Source organism: Gopherus flavomarginatus, chromosome 7 (assembly GCF_025201925.1).
Source record: "Gopherus flavomarginatus isolate rGopFla2 chromosome 7, rGopFla2.mat.asm, whole genome shotgun sequence".
Lineage (NCBI taxonomy): Eukaryota > Metazoa > Chordata > Testudines > Testudinidae > Gopherus > Gopherus flavomarginatus.
Genome location: NC_066623.1, coordinates 56,989,587 through 57,012,273, shown reverse-complemented (window position 1 = coordinate 57,012,273; position 22,687 = coordinate 56,989,587). Strand labels below are relative to the sequence as shown.

General features: G+C 46.2%; 1 protein-coding gene across 1 annotated transcript in view; it reads right to left on the bottom strand.

Moving 5' to 3' along the window:
• Positions 1-22,687, bottom strand: part of PAPPA2 (pappalysin 2) — a 190,148-nt gene that overhangs the window by 28,707 nt on the left and 138,754 nt on the right. The window contains exons 18-20 of the mRNA XM_050962976.1: positions 20,897-21,029; positions 16,451-16,560; positions 11,029-11,100 (exon numbers count right to left, since the gene is read on the bottom strand). Coding sequence (XP_050818933.1) covers positions 11,029-11,100; positions 16,451-16,560; positions 20,897-21,029 — 315 coding nt within the window. The remainder of the gene's footprint in view (positions 1-11,028; positions 11,101-16,450; positions 16,561-20,896; positions 21,030-22,687) is intronic.

Here is a 22,687-nt window from a genome sequence, read left to right as displayed (position 1 = left end):
TGTGATGGAGGCAGTGGTGCAGTGGGGTGCCTTCCGCCTCCTTATTCCGTCTGCAGGAATGTGTTAGCTGAGATCCAGCCCTTAATCTGTCAGCAGCAGTAAAGTTTTCCAAATAGGAAATGAGGGCCATTAGACCCCAATCACTGGCAGGTTTAACCCTCCCGCTCCCTTGGCTGGTGGCTATCACTGAGCCCATTTTACACAGTCAGGCCTGCGCTGTCTAAAGCGGCCAGCGATTCGGGGTGCCTCAGATTCTAGGTGCCCAACTTGCCATATTTGGGGCTGGTTCTCCAGAGTGCTGAGCACCCCCCATCTCCATCTGAAGTCAATGTAGGCATGAAGCCCTGGAGATTTCCAGTGGGGCACCCAGGAAATTGTGATACTCAAAACACTTAATTAGACCTCAGGCAATGAAGTGACTTAACTCAACTGATGCCGCAGCAGGCAGGGAGAGGGTAAGTGCCAGAGCCTGACTTCGAACCCAGGACTCTCTTGCTTTCAGGCTTGAGCTTCGTCCACAACCTGTGCTGCCATCCATGCGCTTGAGCTGCTCCTGCTTGTGACAAGAGGCCAGGTTGGCTGCTCTGGCACCATCAGTGGAATGGGGAACCACAACAAACTCCTGGTCTTTAGGAGACACAGCAGTGGCATTTCTTCAGCCCAGCTGATGGGTCTCTGTTGGAGTGGGCTGCTTTGCACATTCCAGGCTATCTTCTCAAGGAAAAGGGCTAGAACTTTACTAAAAAGAAAAATAGCACTGAGATTTGCCTTGGCATTTCCAGGTTCCTAACACTGGGGAGGCGGAGAACATGGTATTCATGGTGCCAAAAGTGCAGCTCTGTGAATAGTAGTATGGGAGCAGGTGGAAAATGATCCAGGAGAAGAGAGGAAAGGTACTTGCCTTGGATCATGCCAGATGGTGACTGCGTTTTGGAAATGGGTGGGGATTATTTTTCCCCTCTCCTGCCCTCTCCCCCATTACTCTCCATTTCAACCACCCTCTCTGGAGGTCCTCAACACCAGAGACCAACCAAGTGGCTAAAGAGAATTGGAGACGACTCTCTTCAGAGCCCATTATCACCATTCCTTAGCCAACTGGATGTTGCACTTATGGGTGATATGAGGAGCTTCTTCCCCATAAACCTGGCCTGGGAGAAAGAACAAGATCACTTGATGTCCCTGTGAAAGGCCATATTCACTGCTAACCAGCCCAGCCGTCCCCATGCAGAGGGCAGTGTGCTAATTTCACTGCACACACCAGTCCTCTAGAGGCCTCCTTTATAACACTAGTTCCACAAGCACCTTTCCAGTACATCACCCCTTTCATTACAAAGGACTTTCAGAGCTTTGCCGAATTTAAGAGAGAAATCAGTTCTCCCACCGTTGAAGTGCAGTAACTTCTGAGGTGGAACAAGGCATCTGTCTAACAGTGCACAACAACATCACACAACAGCTTATGGCAGGAAGGGAAGGAGAACAATATTTAGCAAGACAACATTTTGCCACTCAAACTACTATTTGGCCAGGACACTAATTTTAACACCCATGCTCTCAAAGCTGCCGTGTGGTCTTTAATGACCAGCACATTGGTCTTACATCTCCTAGAAAAGATGGCACGCACTGCAGCACAGCCTTTCTATATACCATATTGGAGCATGGCTTCAGAACTGAGTCAGAGGGGAATGAGCTACCTAATGAAACATCAGTGCCACTTTCTGCAACACTAAGGAGATCCCTCATCCAAGAGCAAAGGCCCAACCCTGGTTATGCTTAGGAATTCAGGGGAGATCATAGCCAGTGCAGTTCGGCTGCAGGCAGAATAAACAGAGCCATTAATTAAAGGGTCTGTCTACACAACAGATTTCTAGGAAGTTTGTAATCAGGTTGTATCACGATTGATTCCACACACAAAACATATTTACCCATGGTTTCTAGGACCTACCTATCCTACAAACACAACTGATCCAGGAGTCTTGGTTATAACTCCTTTCTAAGCTGTAGTGTGGATGGGACTTTAATCATGTTCTGCAGCCAGGCTAAATCATTGGTATGTCCTGTGTGATTGTCCTGTATTTTGATCCTGCCTAGGAGCAGGGCTCTAACATGACTGTCATACTGTAACCAGCTTTCAGCATGTTTACAGACATGACCACATTTGTGTGTAACCAGCTTAGTTCGCCCCTCCTTCCAAGTTTCCATGTAGGAGGGCATCTCAAAGTGCATTGCCCTCTATGGAAAGCATTCTCAATCCTCTGCTCCTATCACCAGTGGCTGAGGCAGTATGGGATAGCTGTCCACAGTGCATTCATGCAAATAGGCCTGTACAATGAAGTAGACGCAGACAGGACAATGTAACTGACACATACAATGTAATTTATTCCATCTGTCAGGGTGCGTAAGCACTGCAATAAATTGCCTAAGGAGGTTGCGGAATCTCCATCATTGGAGATTTTTAAGAGCAGGTTAGACAAACACCTGTCAGGGATGGTCTAGATAATATATAGCCCTGTCATGAGTGCAGGGGCCTGGATTAGATGACCTCTTGAGGTCCCTTCCAGTCCTATGATTCTATACTTGTGTCAGGAAAAGCATTGCAGGGTAGCCCTGACAAATCATGTTATGAACTAGGATGATGTCAGATGAGCATATCAAAGACCGGTTGCATACAATATTGTTCTATTTGCAGTGTGGAAGGAACCTTACAGGAGTGGAAAGATTAAATATAGATGCTTCCACTTTCCAACCAAGGGCCCATGGTCCTGACCCCAACACATCAAACACTAGGGGTCCCTAGAAAAACAGCAAGGCCAAGAGGAGGTAATTCTTCCTCTTCAAATAATGGCCCCTTGAGATTTCTTAACCATATTTATCTATCCTTTTAACTATATAGCTCCCTGGAGAGGGGGATTTTGACCTCTGAACCCTCCCTGTCCCTCATGAACCCTCTGAAAACCAAGTCAAACAGGATTCAAAAAAAGAGGATGGGTTTTTTCTTCCAGAAGTTCTTGACAAAAAGAGCAAGTGAGGAATTGTTTGAACACAGAAGTGGGAGGAAATGCACTATTGGTGCCAGAAAGAACTTATCATCTTGAGTCCGGTATGATAGGGTTCCAGCCAGAGAAGTGACTGTCCAAACAGCAACCTGCCCTCCATCGGTTTATTCTCTGTTTGCAAGACAAAAGATGAATTTTCTAGTGGCCAGTGCTGCAAACTCCAAAGCCAGGCGGCATTGTCTCTGTATCTTGCAGCATCACCAGGAATGGGGAACTTGGAGCTGGGACGGCTGGCGGTTTTAGAGCTGCTACATGTGATAGAACAGAACCCAGCTTGTCAAACTTTAGCTTTTTCAATCAGCTGTGACTTGAAGACAAGGGCGATCCCAGTCCTGCAGGGGGCGGGACCACCTCTGACTCTCGTTGACTTCCCTGGGAGTTGGGGGCACCCATCCTATTGCACAATTGAGCCGCTGCCATATTTACAAAGTTGTATGCAGTGTACTTGTAGCCACGAAATTTCCAGGCTATTAGAGAGACAAAGTGGGTGAGGTAATATCTTTATTGGACCAACTTGTTTTGGGGAGAGAGACAAGCTTTTCACAGACCTGGAGTGATTTTGTTGTCACCATCGCAGCACAGGAACACATAAACTCTGTGCTACAGTGGCTCTGACTTGGCACCAAAGACTAGCTCAGGTTTCCACCCCGCTATCCCCCAGATGCTGCAAGAAGCCAATGCTTTCCAGGTTCCTATATGGCGAGCAGGAGTCACAGGCTGGCCACCTAAGGCCTGGGTCTGGAAATATATATAAGACAAGCTGGAGAGAGAGAAGGGAGAAGGCATACAAGCAGGGCAGAGATTAGAGAGAATTTGTGGAATGCAGTCACAGATGGATTGAATTAGGGATTGAAATATTGCTAGGATCTACTACTAACCTCAGAGAAACTACACTCATATGTGTGTACATGCCTAGGTACAGATCACACACTCATGCACACACAATGCTGCTGTTATTGCACAAACACACTCAATTCCCCCTCCTTCCAGTACCCATTTGCCAAGTATCTATTGCAGATTCCCGGGAGCAAAGTCCTGATTTCAGAGGTGGATCAATTGCTCCATCTCAACAGCCTGACAGCTGATTTAAAACATGGGCTAAAGGCGATGCCATGTCTCCCTATTCTAAGCTATGAAGGCTGGTGATCCAATTACTCATCACAGGCCATCACCTGGCAGGAGAACTGCTTTCAGAACAGAGCTGAGGGCATGGAGTGTTAAGGAGTCCCCCAAAACGCAGAATCCAAGGCTTGTGGGATCCAAAGGGTAGAGACTTAAAGCTGTTACAAGACTAAGTCAAATAAAGGATGTCCAATTTCCTCCTTTTCCTAGAAAGAGTACAGCAAGAGGTGTCGGCTGAAATGCAGCAACACAGAGCTCCTGCTGGCCACCCGCACAGAAGGAGTGAGTCATCACATGCCAGAACAGATTTGACTACAGAACCGCCTTTGTTAAGAGCTGATTTACAACCAGGAACATAGAAATTGTTACACTGGGTCAGACCAATGGCCCATCAAATCTGCAATCCTGTCTCTAGAGTGGCCAGGAGCAGATGATTCCAAGTGAGGCACAAAATCGTACCGATACAACCGATTGTGCCATCCGATGTGATAGAAGGAAAGTGGTTTCCTGACTCCTGCTGGGGATAATGTGTTTCCTAGAAGTTTCAGGATCAATAGTCCTTATAACTAGGGCCCTACCAAATTCACAGTCAATTTTGGTCAATTTCACGGTCATAGGATTTTAAATATAGTAAATTTCATGATTTCAGCTATTGAAATCTGAAATTCTATGGGGTTGTAATTGTAGGGGTCCTGATCCAAAAAGGAGTTGGGGTGGGGAGGTCGCCAGGTTATTTTAGGGGGGGTTGCAGTACTTCTGCCCTTATTTCTGTGCTGCTGCTGGAGGCGGCACTACCTTCAGAGCTGGGCAGCCGGAGAGCAGCAGCTGCTGGCCAGGAGCCCTGCTCTGAAAGCAGAGCTGCCACCAGTGGCAGCACAGAAGGAAGGACGACATGGTATGGTATTGCTACCTTTACTTCTGCACTGCTGTCTGTATAGCTGGGCCCTCAGTCAGCAGCTGCTGCTCTCTGGCCGCCCAGCTCTGAAGGCAGCAGTGCAGAAGTAAGGGTGGCAATACCATCCTTACTTCATGCCATCCTTATTTTTGCGCTGCTGCTGGAAGGGCACTGCCTTCAGAGCTGGGCACTTGGCCAACAGCCGCCACTCTCCGTTTGAGAGGATGTCTCTCTCTGTTTGAGAATATGCACTGCACTGCAATCGGAGCTGTGATTGCAGCACGTGTAGGCACACCCATGTTACCTTTAATCTAGCTAGTGTGGCTAAAAATAGCAGAGAAGATGCAGCACCTTTGACCCTGGTGCGGACTGGGAATGCAATATGTATACAGGATTCTGGGTGGTCTTGAACAACCCGTACAGATCTCTGAGCCACCATATCTTCACTGCTATTTTTTAGTCACACCAGCTAGATTAAAGTTAGTGGGGCTATGCAGCGTGGACATTGCCCTGAGATTGTGAGTATCTCCTTGTTCTTGTGTTATGGAAGAGGGTGAACGGGAGCACTCAGCTGGTTTTCACTATACCAGGTAACAACAAGGCAAAGAACACTTGGTGAATGAATAGCTCCCAAATAAAGTTATTAGTGATTAGCCCGTGACTCCAGTTTTCAATAAAATGACAGCTAGAAACATTCCAAACACTTGCTTTGAGAACTGCCTGTAATTTCAGGGTGGATAAAAATCAATGATTTAAAAAAAATAAAATAAAAAAAATCAGATATTTTTTTACATCTTTCTTTTAAATTAAATGCTTTTTGAGGAAAAAACCTAACTAAAGGTAGTTTTAATTAAGATACATTCTAGCTCAAAGATATCTCATTGTGGAATAGAGATTACAAATTCTAATTCTATAGTATAAGACAATATATTCATGTAATGTTTAAAAAAAGTTTTGTAAATGAGTTCTAACAGTTCATGGATTAGGGATCCAATCTTATGGGGTTCCAGGGGCTTCTGTATAGATTATTTAGGTTAATCTTTCTATCTACTCAACGGGACTCAGTGCTCAGTCTAGAAGATACTATCAGAGATGCTTAGTGTTGCAGTTCTCAGACTGTGGATTTGTGTCTTCAGAGATAACATGCTTGTTAACAGCAAAAATGTTTTAAAATATATCATATATAGAGGTGAGAAATAACAGACCTCAACCCTATTGTCCCTCTGCAGATTTGTGTACACAGAGTCAATCCCTTACCTATCTCTAAAAGTCCAAAGTTTCAAAAAGTTCAATGAATAGAAGATTGTTGGGGCGGAATAGATCTGGACAAGGAGAAGTCTGGAGATAAATGTGAACAGGGAGGGACAGGCAGTAGAAACAAAAGTTAAACTGTTTGAGCAGCATATTCCAGAAGTCTTGAGGTCTTTCTGAGTGTAGCCTTCATTGATTTGAGATCTACCATACCATTCTCTCACTGGAAGGGAAAGCCTATCATGGCAGCAGGCCGGAAAAGAAACCCAGTTTGGGGATAAGAACCATTCAAGAAATATATGTTTGCTGATGATGTTTTAAAGAAAGTCACACCAGTGAACCAGTGGAAGTCACTTAAGCACTTGGATTCAGAGACTGTTGACGTGATAATCTCACTTTTAACCGCAGTAGCTTCTTCTGCCAGTGTAGAAAGAATATTTTCTTCCTTTGGACTAATTCATTCCAAATTGAGAAATCGTTTGGGACCTGAAAAAGCAGGAAAGCCTGTTTTTCTTTTCCAGATTATGAACAAACAGGAAAATGAAAGTGAAGATGACTAAATTAGCTGCAGAAGCCAATATTTTAAGTTTCTCATCTTGACCTTGCTGACACAGTCAATGTAATTTTTGTTTTTTTCTTAATATTTAATTTAATTATTTTAGTTGAAAATTTTTTTAACAAAAACAAACCTGATTTAAAAAAACTTGAATGTTTAACTAAATTCAAAAATTCATATGCTTGTTTTGTTAAAATATTATGTTTGCTGTTGAAGAAAAAAATCCAGAATACATGTTGTTGTTGTTTTAGTTAAACAAAACAATTTAAATGTCTGTCTGGTGATGTTCTCCTCCTAATACAGCATGGCAAGAAAATCCTCCAAATATTAATGATTAGCCTGTTGAATTGGAGATAGTTCACCTCCCAATGACTTCGTAAATATCTGCTTCAATTACCCCTGGTAAATGAAATAACCAAACAATCATTTATTTCTGATATAGCTGTAAAACTAATATGAAAAGTTTTCAAAATAAATCACTTTAAAAATGTATAGTGTGTACCTTCTAAAAATGAAACCTACATCTATCTCTGAGTTGTGAAGAATATGTATTAAGGCTACAACAAGCAACAAGAATGCACTTTTACGTAGAAATCCATGATTAAATCAAGTCTTCCTGACTAGTCATTTAAATCAATTTGATTTAAATCAAATCCACCCTGTGTAATGTGATGCCGATTTGTGTCCTTGTTACAGCCTGTGTCATGAGGACCGCAAGTCTGATGTCCCCTTCAATTATAAGGAGCTACATTCTGCCCTCAGATTTACACACATAACTTCCAATGTCTTCAAGAGGAGTTATGTGGAGGTATCTGGAGGCCGAATTCACCCAGCCTTCCTCAGAGTTGATTTCAGCTCTCAGTTGCAAGTGAGAGTCCCATGGATTTCAATAGAAGTTGCACTCATGTAACCAAGAACAGAATTTGCACCTTAGAATTCATGCAGTGCTTTATATTTTCAAAGCATTTTACAAACATTAATTCATTATCCCTACACTCACCCTGTTGGTAAGGGGGAATTATTACCCACATTTTACTGGCTCACTGAGGAACAGAAATGGTAAGTTAATTGCTCATGACCATACCGTGAGTCAATGGCAGACCCAGGAGAGGAAGTGGGGAATTCCTGCCTCTCAGTCTTACATATGAACTTATAAAACACTGCATTAGATCATCGGAACAATTGGTTCATTATTAGTCACACGCTAGGTGGACACAGGGAGAAAATGTAATAGCCAGCCGTTGCATCTATAGAACATTGCATTGAGGACCATCAACAGATTATATCATTCCCTATGGTGCTGCACAGGAGAATTGTTAGGTATTTCAGGTGCCATTTGAATCCTTCTTAGGACCGTGTTGTTTACTGGGTTGGAAATTGATATCTTCGTGCCACTCTGAAGCCATCTTCTGATGGCCCATCTGTCATGTTGCTCTTAGTTCTCATGCAGCTAGCTCCTCCTGTCTGCCTGCAATGGTGACGTGCAGACAGGTGCGGTGAGGGCAAGGAATGCAAGCCGTAGGTGGGTGCTCATGCCCAAAATAGTATGCTCACATCTGGTATTGGGAGTTCAAAACCAGTGCTCAACTTGTTTTTGCAAACCACCCCACTCCTGCTACATGGAACCAAGACATGTTTGCTTCACTGCACTGTTTGGACTGGGCGGTGTTTTGAGAGCTACATGGGGCGACACTTCATGGTGAATAACAGTGAGATGGGTAGTAAAACAGTTGCCTAAACCACTCCCACAATGCAGTGTGAATAAGAGACCATGGAGCCAGAGGGACCGCGACAGAGCCACGAGCAGCAGCACCAAGCAATCACTGAAGTTGGGGGAAGAAGCAGCCTGCTCATTCTTTCCTCATCAGGAGGAGCCGATGGCCCCTCCTGGGCTACTCATTGCCCTTGGCCTAGGAGGTGTGGGGCTGAGCCTTAGCCAGTGAAGATGTTATTGGTGGCCTAGGAAACAATGCCACAAAGTGACCAAATGCCTCATCCAGTGGCTTCCTTCTGCAGCACTGGGCTTTCTGATCTCTCTTCCCAACTCACACTGCACACTCTGTATGCCCCCCCTTACCCCTCACTGCCATCTGCTTTTTCACTGATGGCACAAGATGAGCTGTTCCGCTGGCCTTTGAGCTGCAGAGCCCACTCCACACTAAACTGCTTTCCTGATGAGCGCTCCGAACACCCTCTATCCCTCTCTTGCTCTTTGCATTATGTGCCTCACCACTCTCTGGATGGGGAATTTGGCAAGAGCCAGAGAGAGAGTATCAGACGGACATCAAGATTAATGGGTAGAGAAGGAAGACAGGGAGAGACGGGACAGTTGGACTGCTCCAGTGCCAGATGCATGATGGAGACAAGGTAAATTATTCCAAGCTCATCAGAAAGTGACTTGATATTTCCAGCTGGAGGCTTGGAAGCTAGAGCTCCCGAGAATTACTCCGGCTAGGGCTGGGACAGGTTGGAGCCTGCCCTCAGCCAGCACTCCTACACCCCACCTGCTAGTGACTCCTGTTGGAAGAGACTGCAACAGAAGTCAACAAGAATTCCTGCACAGCCAGTGATTCTCTCATAATAAGAGGCCCTGGGGTGTCTAAGTGCTCTCTCTTGTACCCAATGCTCCTGCTGGCAGAGGCTGGGACTGCAGTAGCTTCTAGCTGCCCCACAGCCAGCACTCCTGCACCATTCTCTACAAGGCTCTTGCTCAAAACAAGAGGTGAGGTGCAGAACCCAGAAACATGAGGCTCAATGGCTCTTCCATACCATTTTCATTGTCTTTAGTTATGATATTCTGGATAGTCTTGATATCCGTATAGCTACCCAATTCTTTACTGATACTTACATTGCTTCACTGGACTCAGGGGAGGAATCACTCCCGTTAATTTAAAGCCCTGCTTGTGAAATGTGCCAGACTGGCAGCCCTGGAGACTCAAGTCTCCTATTTATCCACGGAATAGGGCAAAGCCATGAAGACGACTTTCACACAGCCCTGCCACAGGCCTCGTTCCTGACCTGGAAGGGGAATCAGGTATTTTACAAGTATTCAGGCCTTTACTTCTCTGCTGAAACTGCCAACAGCAGCAATTGGTTAGGGGCTCCCTGGGAGACAGGCTGAAACCAGCAAACTCATTTCACTGAACAGCCCTGAGACGGTAATGCCATCCACTTGCTACTTATCTGGACTGGCCCTGGAGGGTGACCTGACACTCTCTGTGTCCTTAAGTTCCTCCTCAAAACTCGCCCATTGTAATAAATACCGTAAATGGAGACATAACACAGTCAAGAGAAATACATGGAGCACCATACAACATGATAAAACGGAGTCAAGTTGCTCCCAAATGCAAGCTGCCTCCAATGAGACAACATGTCTTGTGCTCATGGGTCTGTGTCATTCTTGTGCCCAGCAGCACTCTACCGACTGGTGACCGATTGAGCCATTCAGCACCCCCCTCTGGAACTTGCGGCTCAAACACATTAGGAACACATACTCTCTCATTACTCATTTATTTCACCCTTTTGCATTCATTCATTAGCTCTATGCTGTGGCCTGTAGAATTAAATTCCTGTCCAGCTTTTCTTATGGATACAGGAGATAAAGGACAGCATAAAAGAGCTGACAGGAACCTTCTCCCAGAACTTGAACATCAAAGAAGTGTGAATAAATTCATCCCTACGCTCCCAAGCTTTGGGAAAGTTCTGATCTGCCTCCTAACTGTGTTGTGGACCTCATCTCTAACTGTTGTTCATTTCACACTTCCTGTTGCTAGCCTGGGTCCAGAGTGACAGAAATCACACAAGAAAGCCTGTGTTTACAAGATTTCAAGACCACGCTTCTAAACTCCCATCATCTGGAGATTTCAGATCAGTCAGGCTGGCACTTATTCCAATCTTTTGGGCTTTGCCCACCAGGGGACACATCCTAGCAGGAGAAGGTTTGAAAATCCAGACTTGTCATTGCCACGTTACTCAACTGGTGCACAGGCTTTTCCTTTGCTTATGAAGAACACTTACCCTGGCCTCTTTGCTAAGCCAGAAAGCCCTGCCGTAGACTATTCAAACTCTTGCCAAGGCAAACTAGCCCCACCCCTATGATGGACTGAGTCTGAAATCCCAGCCCGAAGTGCTGTTCATGCCAGGGGCCTTACCTCACATGACTGGATGCAGTGAATGACTGTAGGGTCTGGGTGCCATCGCAACCTGCCAGTGCACACAATGTTCTATGGAGGAAAAGGAGAAAACAGCTGTCAGATGACTCAGGAAAGGCAAAGGTGCCCTAGGAGCCTATTAGAATTATTATACCACCACATCTCTCTGCATCACCAGTGGTCTGCTCAGGTTCTGCATTGGGTTTCTGTGCATCTGCTGTGCAACCCAAAGATTTCACTCTCTCACCACCCTTCAGATCCTGTCACAGCCACACTCCTGCCAGCTGAGCAGGTCCAGATGGGGACCTTCCTTCCATGCCTAATGAAGTAGGAATGCTGTTGAGTTTGAAGAGGGCAGGGACTGCGACTTGGCATCTCTGAAGAAGACGATTAAAGAATAAAAAGGAATTAAACTCTCCTGAGCGACAGAGAGGTGGTGGAGGCCAGGGACATGGCAGCTCAATGCACTGGTTGTCACACTTGGGTCAGCTCCTCTAGAGATGCTCAACTGGTTCACCAGTTAGATGGTCACAGATAAAGTCTGGCCTCAGCACTAGTGGATAATCAGCTAAATATGAGCTTCCAGTATGACTCCGTTGCTGACAGAGCTACTGCAATCCTGGGACGTATAAACAGGGGATCCTCATGTAGAAAGAGAGAGGCAGAAGCTGAGGAATCCCATGGCTCTGAATTGAAATGTCTGGCTGGGCAATCGAGAGGCCCATGGCTTAGCTGAGCTATCAGCCCAGCTGTGTGTGAGGATGTTCCACCTAGCTGGGTAGTCCTATTGGCTGGGTTTCCCTCTGCTTGACATAAACATATCTTTGAATAGCTGACGGCAGCCCAAGGGCACATAAATAATCATAGCACTGAGTGTGCTCTCAGTTCTGTCCCACAGCACTTACCCCTACAGCGAGGGCCTTCCAATCACCCCTGCTGTTCTCAGCTTTCCCAGGGGCTAAAAGAGCAGGCCCTCTGTTTAACCCATTCCCCCACCCCCAACCTCCATAGTTTTTCTCAGTCTCTCACCCATTGCCGGACTTTGTTCTCACTGAACCCCCTCCTCAATTCCAACCTCTTCAGTAATAAGGGAGAGTCTATCCCTAGGCCATCACTCTCCACTCAGGGTCTCCGAATTCTAGCCAGGACAGCGGCACAGAGTGCTGGCTGAGGGAGCCAAGCCTGTTCAGTTCCTTTACCTAACAGCCATGCAGAATGCTTCAGCAGCATACAGACATTAAGTAACTGATCCTCCCCACAGCGCCACAGGTGAAGGCAGTATCACCCCTCTCCCCATGGTCTAGAGGATATTAGGGCAGAGAGATGGAGTGACCTGCCAAGGCATGAAGCCAGTCAGTTGTGGAGTCAGAACTGGAGCGTGACCCTATGTCACTCTAAGCAAGTACGGTCATTGTGAACCCCCACCCTTTTCTTCTCTGCTGGAATGGCAGCTCTTGCTGCAGAGGTCCCTGACCAACGGCCAGCGCTGTGAGAGGAAAGCATGCTCCGAGGGAAGAAAGAAATGTCTATCTATCAGCAGGGAGGGAGGAAGGACCAGAGGCGAAGGGAGCGAATAAAACAACATGTTTCAGTGACAGGTCCTGGCAAAGGGAAGACATTTTCTTAAAATAACCCCTTCCCCTGCTCTCCTCCACCCCCCATTCATGAGAGGTGATGGTGCTGGCGGAAGGAAAGCCAAAAGCCGGCGTCCTGCAGAGCTAAGCGATATGATCCTTCATACCCGAGGCCTCCTTCCAAGACCCAGCTAACGATCCCACATGCCACAGCCCTCCCCTAGCCCCCGACTGGGCCCTTCCCAGGCCAGTGATTTGCAGCTAGTCTGATTCAAACTGGCGCACAGGAGTATCCACAGGCATGAAGTTCTGGTAACCCTGAGCCTCCTACAGGCTCCCAGGAGGGGAGAAAGGTGGCTGGAAGAGAACGTTGGCTCCCAATAATATTACTTGCTTCTCTTCCACCCCCTCTGACGCGTTTCATTTTTATTTTAAGAAATATTACCCCTGGCGGAGCTGCTTTTGGATGTTATAATCCCAAGTATTTGAGCCTTTCTGCTGGAAAGCACATGAGGGAAGGGAAGGAGAGAGGGCAGTCGGGGGAGGTGAAGGCTCCACACTTTACCACCATCAGGCACTGGAAACAATCTGCAATGAGTCCCTGGAGCTGTCAACAGGTGAGAGTGCCCTGAGATGCCTGGCGGAAGTGTAGCCTGAGCTGCTAGTAAGTCTGCCAGACACAAATGTTGCTTTGGCTTTGTGTGTGGCTGCAGCTCCTGTATCTGTGTTGTTTTGTGTATTTACTAAAGACAGTGGCCCATTGGGGGAGACTTTCCAAAAGCACCTAAGGGATTTAGAAGAACAAGTCATACTGAAGAATCACTGGGATTCATGCTCCTAAATCTCCTCCTGGATTTCTGCAGCACCTTCCATTCCCTGAAAGTCCAAAGCAGTGAGTGGACACTTTCTCGTCTGTGTCTTTGTACTGCGTATTATATTACACACAGAAACTGTTACAAGAACATTACTAAAGTTGCAGGCTCAAGCACTCGCTAGTTAGGAAATGCCTGAATTAAGGTTGCCTGTGCTATCCTGATTGGGCCCCCATATGTTGTATGACAGCATATGTTGTATGACAAAGTATTCAATGACCTGCCTCACTCAGTGCGCAGGATGGAAAGCACTCACTGAAGGAGCAGCTAGCCAATATTTGGTTTTCTCCTCTTTGTTCAGTGGGTGGCCCCAGGCCTTATTTACTGCACGCAACTCAAACGCTGCTCTGAAGACAGAATTATTAACTTCCTCATGGGCTCTTCTCCTGGTACTTAATACTGTAGCTAAAGGGGCAGAGGTCTTTGTGGCAGATCTAAAGGTTCCTGCTGATGACCCATGTGATGTCAATGTGATTCCACTTGATGGAATTTCTGTTTTTCCAGTTTGCACATCAGCAGATACTGGGATGAGGCACCAAGGGGAAGAGAAAGACTAGACTGATAGCAGTAGTAGGTTACTGTCCTCTTTGTGAACCAGGCCCTAAACTCTAGAGGGACGCACTTTGGCAGTGGGTTTCATAGCTATTTGATGAGAGCAGAGGAATGCTGAGGCTCTGGAATCTTGGGTCCCAGTCCAGGTTCTAGAGTGAGCCTGTTCCCCTCAAGACTGACTCCTTCTGTCAATGTACCCTCTAGCCTGTCTCTGTACCAGTCCTGTCTCTCCTCCTCCACCCCAGCAGGTCTTCACCCCAGTCAGTCTCAGTCACCTCACCAGCTCCCTGCCCAGCCAGTCCCAGGTCCTCATCTGATCTCAGTCTTACCCTGCACCCCTCTGTCTCACACTCCCACACTCCCCTATGCTCCCCTGTTCTAGTTCCCCAGTTGCCCTGGATTTAAAGGGTGTGTATACCCAAAAATGTAATCACGTTAATTGCAACCATAAGTATGTGCATTCAGCCACCCTAAATTAATAAAATAGACCACCACATAATTAAGGGTTAATTTAAAAAACAGGCTTTCAAAAGCAAGGTCATATCTAGCTGGCAGTTTCTGCTAATCAAAATAAAAGACAAACAAATAAATAAACAACTAAGTCTAAAAACATTAATAATGAAAAAAACATAAGTCTAGTTGCCTCTAATATTAACAGTTTAATAAAAATTTAAAAAATAATAATACAGTAGGGGTCATTATAACCTATGTGTTTTATAAAAATTACCGATAAAAATTAGCTAATAAAGTATACATTGGAGCAGTCCTCTGAAGCCACCTTGAGAAATGTTTTTCCTGACACCCTTTCTCTCTGGTGGGTGAGCAATTAGCCACTGCGAACCTGCTGTTAATTATCCAGTACCGTTCCAGATGTTAGGTAAATATCTGGAATGTTCTAGACCTATTGCTTATGGTTGTGTGTGCTTAAATCTAATAAACTCCAGTTTTCGATAGAGCACGCTTACTTGTACTACTCCTTGATCAGACAGAATCGCTGAGTGCCTGTTGATTTATTCCTTACACCGCCTAAAGTAAAACAGTTAAGTTGCCCCTGTTGGGGGTTCTGAAAACCCTGGGTAACACATCTTCCCATGCTCCTTATTCCAATCTACTCCTTCTAGAACACCACTCCCTTCTCAGACCCCAGCTCTTGTCCTCCCCTTGCATTTCAGTCAGGCGGTTTTCTCCTCCTCCAGGCTGCCTGGGTGCCAGGCAGAGGGTCATTGAGATTGTAGGAGAAACAGGCTCTGTGGTCATAGTTCTGGTGCCTTGCCCCACTCTAGCTAGAAGCAGCAGGGAGCAGCAATTCCAGGAAAAGTCCTGCTCAGCCCCTACATCGCTGGGCTGAAGCTTGCCCAGTGCAGACAGAATCTGTGGAGAATTTAGCTGCCAACGTCTAACAAGTCTCTACAGAGCATGCGTAAACGGAGTCTTTTCAAGGGCTTATAACTTGGACAAATTTGGGTGCATTTTCACACAGATGGTGCAAGGCCAAGCACTGACACAAAGGCCACCCCGTGCCAAATGTCAAGTGTCTACTCCAAAGCATCGGGATGCTACAGCTCCTCCAGGAATAATTTTTTTAACATGGGCAAAACAATGTATTTTTCCCTAATCTGATTTTCGGAAATAGCTGAGCCATTTGCGCTGAAACGTTCCAAAACAATTCGACACCCGGCCTGAAAAATGTCACCCTTAATGGTTAAAGGCTGGCAAAGTTATAAACAACTGAAAACTGGGTTTTATAATGGGATGTGTTATGGGAAGTGAACTATAGGCAGCACTACCAGCCCTGCCTTTAATACATTATGGCCATTCCATAACAGATGGCAAAGAGGAAGCACCTAATTCTATATTCAGGCATGTAAATAGAATCTATGATTCTATGAAATAGGTGGCTTGATTGTCAGGGGTGTTGAGGCCCCGACAGCTCCCAGGGAAGGGAAGGGTTCATCTGCAGAAGTCCAGCGCCTTTAAATCCAGCTCCGTGGTCATGTCTGATTGCTTGGGTGTTTTAAGGTAAAACCCCTTTCCCTCTGCTCTTTAGGCAGAGATGGCTGCTCGCTCCACATTCACATCTGGTACCAGGAGGGGCTTCTCCAACTTGCTCACCATTCTCTGAATAAAGTCTGGCGTGTCTCCCTGCTGAACACTCCTCCCTAGAAGGTCTGAGTCTCTCCCAACCTCCCTCCTTCTCCCAATCTCTCTCTTCCTTCTTCCCACAGGCCTGCCACTCTTTACTCTAATGCCAAGGGAGGTGGAGGGTGAGAGGAACCAACTCATTTTTAATCCCCAGAATTTGCTGAAAGCTGCTCTGGGAGCCAGCTACAATGGAATCAAAATGATAACTTCACATCTCAGGAACCATTTTGCCTTAATGTACCTTAATCAGAGAGACACTCCCCGCACACACATACCCTTTACCTGGACTCTGCTAGGTTCCAGACGGTGGTCCATAGTGTCAGCAGTAATGTTTTCGGGGAGCATCACTGCATCGCTGGGGGGGATTATACAGGATGGTATACACACTGCCCCTGGGGTAGAGGAGACAGGATTCGAGACTCATCAACCAGATCATTACAGTTATGGGCTGCACACTCTGTAGTGCTTTCTCTGGTAACAAGGGATTTATTTTCTAAGAATGGGGTTTCACCAGTGCTAAGAACTAGGCACTACAGTGTGATAGAGACAGACCCAGGAGAGACCTTCTATTTGCCATTTCTGGGGATTGGGCTAGAATTCCCTTCCAAAATCCCAACCAATCATGGGAGAATCTCGGGGTTCACGCACCTATGCTGTCCACCCCAGAACTGAACTGAAAAGTCAGAGGAAACAAAGTCCAATGTTATGCAGAAGGAAGCATCTAGAAAGTGGTGAAGTGACTTTTGTGCACTGGTGACTCTATATTGTCCTGCAAGCTCGGCTGGCAGGACACGGGACAGACCCATAAAAATAGGAGTGTCCTGTATATTTAGCGATGATCCTACTGTGATTCCTACATTATCTTCAACAAGCCAAACCATGGCCCTCATAATGTTAGAGGCAAAATTCCCACTGATTTCAGTGGAACTGGGATTTTGCCCTAAGGGCATAAAATCTATTGGTTATACAACTGACTATGTAACCAATCGATAGATAATTTGGACTTTCTGAAAAACAATCCCACAAATCAGACCTTGCAGTGCAGATCTTTGTTTGACAATTCTGGAACTAAGGAGCTGTCCATAGTTTATGTCTTTCAGCCTCCTGGGGACTACAGGAAGGACAGCTGAGCACAGAACAGCACTGTGTTCTGCACAATCAATGGGGTATTGAATGAGGATCTCAGGATGGAATGCAAGTTGGCCACAACTACTGACTTATTGTCCCATGGCAGTACAATAAGACCTGGCTCCTAAGAGCTAAAGGCTAAAAGATTGATTAGCTTGAGGCTAAAAGGTTAATTAGAATGGAAAAAAAATCTCAGCCTAATATAAATCACTAGCCTGGAGGCAGCTACACAGGTAAAAAGGTACAGATACTACTCCTGGGGGAATTCTGTGCCACTGCACAATGCAGAATTTGCATAGAATTAATGTTCTGCACAGAATTTCCTTTTCCCCCAATAGAATTGGCACTGCAGAGCTGCTGGCTGCCACTAGGGACTTCTGGACCTGCCAGAGCCCAACTCCTTAGCTCGCAAATAGAAGCCAATGCTGGGGGGAGGAGGATGGAGCTGGAGAGCCCCTGGCAGCTGCAGTTCCTTGCACACCCTGAAGAAAGAAGGCAGCGTGCAGGAAACTCCATACAAGCTCAGGACCCAGCATCAGGCTGTTTCACCCTCTGGATCCCTGGGCTCTGGAAGAGTATGGAATGCAGGTATCTGGGCTGGGGGGAGCACACAGCTGGGCTTTGGGGGAAAGGGGGTGTGAGTGTCTGGGCAAGGGGGATGCCCCATGGCTGGGCTCTGGGAGGAGTGCAGGTGTCTGGCCCCCTCAGCTGGGTCTGGTGGGGAGGGAGCAGAGAAACAGAAACTAGGTTGTCATAGGGATTTCTTTAACTCTCTACTCCTGGGGGAATTTTTTTTTGTGGGTGTCTGTATTGTTACAGACATAGTTGCTCACAGGTATAATTGAAACTGGCATGGATTATATAGTGTTATTTTGACACATAAAATATACAGAATATTGCAGAATTTTAAAATGTTGTGTGCAGAATTTAAAAAAAATTGGCACAGAATTCCCCCAGGAGTAAGACACAGGATGAACTATCCTTTGAAGGTACCGAACTGTACAGGGTACAATCTCATAGGAATCTTTGCTGGGATGCTTTAAGGTTATGCAGCAGCTTTCATTGTTGTACAAATGTTATGACCAATGTCTATTTACATAATACCATGGATAGAGGCGGTTTACTCTTCCATATACCAGGGCATTCCAAACCAGGGGAGCTTTTGGGATGGCTCAGCTTGTCTGGTCTGTGTGTTGTTTCTGAAGGCTGGAGGGAATATTTGTTTTTCGGGGGCAGGAGGATACTAGTGTTATTCAGTTTATTTTGTTGTGATTGCTTTGGGTCTCATTTGTACTGTTATTATATCGACTAACAACAACTATTATTATTGAGACAATAATTTCTTAAAGGTCTCAGCTGAGGTGAGGGCCCCATTGTACTGAGCATTGTACAAACACATCACAGGAGGCCATCTCTGGGCCAGAGAGCTTATAATCTAAATAGAAAAAGACAGAGGAAGGGTGGGAGAAGAAACTGAGGCAAAGAGAGGTGCAGTCATTTGCATAAGGTTGCACAGCGAGTCAGAGGCACAGGTGGGATTAGAACCCAGGTATTTTGAGCATCAGTCCAATGTGTCTTCCACTAGATGGCCTTGCCTCTCTAACATGTTTTAATAAGTTCAGGTAATATCTCAGTGTGTTTGCGCTGTTGGGACTGGCTCCACAGACTTAGGCTCAGCCTTGCACTGCCTAACGTTTAGGCCATCTGCCACCCGGTGGAATTTACTGCCCCGAGTTAGGTGCCCAGGTTCCCTATGCTATGCACGGGGACAGTCTGGTATCTAAGACAGGGTCCTCAAAAGCCAAGCTGAGCAGGGAGCCCTGTAACAGAGCTAGCACGTGCTGAGGAGAGGGGTGTGGCCTAAGACCCCCTTGGCTGGAGGCAGGCACTTGCCTCCACTTCTGATTCAGAGCCATGAACCTACTCCTGCAGATAGGCACCTAAGCCAGGCCAGCCCAATCTCACAAAAAACAGTGGTGGTGGCAGCTGCCTTATGCACTATAGTGCAGTGGCTGGAGCACTCATCCAGACTGTGGGAGAGCTGGGATCAAATCCCCACTCTGCCGGATGTGGAGCAGAGACTTGACCCCAGGTGAGTGCCCTATCACTAAGCTACAGTCTATTCTGGCATAGTCTTCCATCTCTCCTGGGGGAGCTGTTCCACTTGGTAGGAAATACTTTCAACAGTCATCAGGCCAGAGAGAGTGAGAATGACTCAACAGCCCAGTGGTTCAGGCAGGCTTCGGAGAGACCCAGGTTCCGGTCCCCACTCTGAAAACTATTTGAAGCACTTAACACAAAGCAGAAAAGCTTCAACCAAAGAGACCTACCCCAGTGTACCCTATATCCCAGTGGGTAGGGCACTCGCCTGGGAGGTTCGCATCCGTGATCTAAATCAGGCAGGCTGAGGATTTGAACGTGGGCTGCATGCCATGTTTTGTGGGGGGCTTGATCCGGCAGGTATGCTGAGAGGCTGCCTGTGAGCACATTGACAGGATTGGCCTCACAAGTGAAGCACAGGGGGAATGCCTACTTTGAGAATCCCACTGGGGCTGAGGTGCCCACCAGCTTGGTTCCATCATGATATAGATGACTGTGTGTATACCCACTGGTGGAAATGTAGGCACCTAGGGCACTTCCCTAGTGGAAACTTAGGTGGCTAGGAAATTTAGGTACCTACAGGGTTAGGTGGCAGCTGAGCAGGGTTCCTGAGGATCTAACTTTTGAATATAGGAGCCTACAGTAGCAGTTTGGTGCCTAAATTCCTTTGTGGATCTAGCCCTTGATCTTTTTATTTCTTAAATTTAATAAAGAATTTTAAAAATCAAATTACAGCTATGCAAAATGTTCCTAATGGAGCCTGTAGTCATGGGAAAATGCCTTGGTTTCATCACATGCCCCAAACTCAGGCTTGTCAGAAGTTTTGCTAAACTTAATGGGTCTTTTTCACCAGCCTGGGCCCAGTTTTGATCAAACTTGGGTGATTTATGGTTTTGCACTGAAAACTGTGTGGGTTTTGCGTTAACACTCCATCTAGACACGAAGCCAAGTGCAATGTGGCAGCTATGATTGAGTGTTGCTTTAAAGCTGGAGGGATATAAACCCAAGTGGATTTAGACAAAAGAAACAGTTTGCATGGTCCCATGAAGAGTAAAATTGCCTAGTTTCACATGCCAGGTGACTCAGGTCATCCCTCTAGGAATTACCACCATCACCACCACAATCACTCACAGTAAAAACAACTGCAAAAGGTGGACAAATACTGCAAACGGCTGTGGTTTGCCTCGCTGACATATTCCTTCGCCTTATAAAACTACACATCCTTATCCCGAAGCCAGCATTAGGATTAACGCTCTTCTGCTAACGTGGCCAGATGTTATGCACATCCATAAACAGCCCAACTGGCTTTATGTGCAGACAGAAGACCAAAAACAAAATGGAACTTTGTCATAAATTCAAATGTTTCTGGAGCAGCAAAAGAGTCAATGTGACCTTTCACTTAGTCCTCTGGGACCGCAACAGACCTGGCTGACTCAACAAACAGCCTGTTCCAAGAGAAGCGGGTTTGGATCAGAAATCAACATCCTTTTTTGCCCGTACCAATGCCATAGCCTTGTTCACACTTGTACTCCACTAAATTTAGCTCTGGAGGCGGAGGGCAATTGCCTTGCAGGTTCTCACACAATTTAAACTCCTCCGTCCATAAGCCTTCTTTAGTGCAGAGGATAGGAACCTAGAAAAGCAAAGAGAGAGGAATCCACATTACTGCACTGTACAACCAGTACAAGAGGCTCTGCAATGGCTTTTGCGTCTATTCCCCTTGCCCTAGCCACATGTAGTTATACCAGAAAGTATAACCTGCCTCCCACTGGAGCCCATTTAAATCATATGATCCTTTTCGCCGCTAACATCAATTTCACAAAATGAAGTATAGGATGACCCTTCTCCCACTGAAATCAAAGGTAAAATTCTCCATCGACTACAGGGAGAGCAGGATGCAGTCTTTTATAAGTTATGCCGAAATGGGGAATCCAATCTATGATTGTCAGTATCGAATGCTTACGAAGCCAACTGTTCCACATTGCAATCTGATCCCATAACAGGAAATTCGCCAGATGTATTTCAATGAGACACTTGCAGCAGTCCTTCTGCAGCTGATCAGTGAGCAGCTCCTCTCCTTGAGCAAGCCCCTTGCCAGACAGTATGTCACAAACCAACCAGGGTTCTGCTAAGCTCTGCTAAAACATTAGTAATGCCCCCAGGGCATGCTTAAAGGGACTTTTCAACTGCTTCTAACTGTTAGTAACCTTTCATTTAAAAACAAGCAGAATTGTTGACAGTACAAATTATTTTCTTCCATGAGTATTACAAGAGTGCATGACTGTTGCTGGGTGGGCTGGCCCTTTTGGGAGAGTGAGCTTAGCTCCACTTGTGACCCATTAGCTGACTCCCAGGTGTTGAGTTTTATTGGTGCTCACAGTAACTCAGCCAGAGGTTATGGGCCTATTGCAGGAGTGGGTGGGCGAGGTTCTGTGACCTGTGATGTGCAGGAGGTCAGACTAGAGAATCACGATGGTCCCTTCAGGTCTTAAAGTCTATGAGAGCCCATGAAAACCATTGCATCACAAAAACATTGACAATAGACCTGAGATTTCCTACAACTGAATGTGAGAGAAAGAAATCCCAGGCCAAGTGCTTACAGGTTAACTGCCAAACCCAAATATACCCAAATAAACAGAATCTGCAGAGTAGCTGCCAATGCTACATCTGCATCCTGCTGTCACAGAGTTGGCTGGCCCTCCAAGGGAAGCTGGCCTCAGTGCCACCTGAACCTAGTAATTCATCTCCCAGGGATGGCTTTGAGGCCAGGGATCAGGTGATAGCAGGTTACCTGGCTGACAGATCAAATGTTAATAAGCAGCTCATTACTTCTGCTCCTTCATGAGCATTCGAGTGAGTAAATTTTCATTTGCAAGAACATGGGCAGAGAGCATTGCAAATACCAGTGCAAAGAAACATTTGGGGCTCTGCAATGGAAATGCACTCACACCCATTCTGAAAGGCTCTCCATTAGCTGGACGCCAGATTCAACAAACAATTCTGAATGTCCGCAGACAACGTTGGCTCCTCTTGAGGGCTTGTCTAACAGCAAGTTAGCACGAGCAAGCCAGAGTGTGGATCTACAGCACACTAGCTTGCCGCACACTGACTCGCCATGTGAATCCTGCTACAGCGCACAGAAAGTTCTATACGGTGCTCTGAAGTGTAGACTAACGTCAAGGTCACCCAATTAAGGGACAGATCAGTGTCACATGAGTTAGGGAGACAGCAGAGCATTGTGGTAGATGCTGTTTTCTGATGCAGGCACCAGCGTCTGTCCCAGGTAGGCCA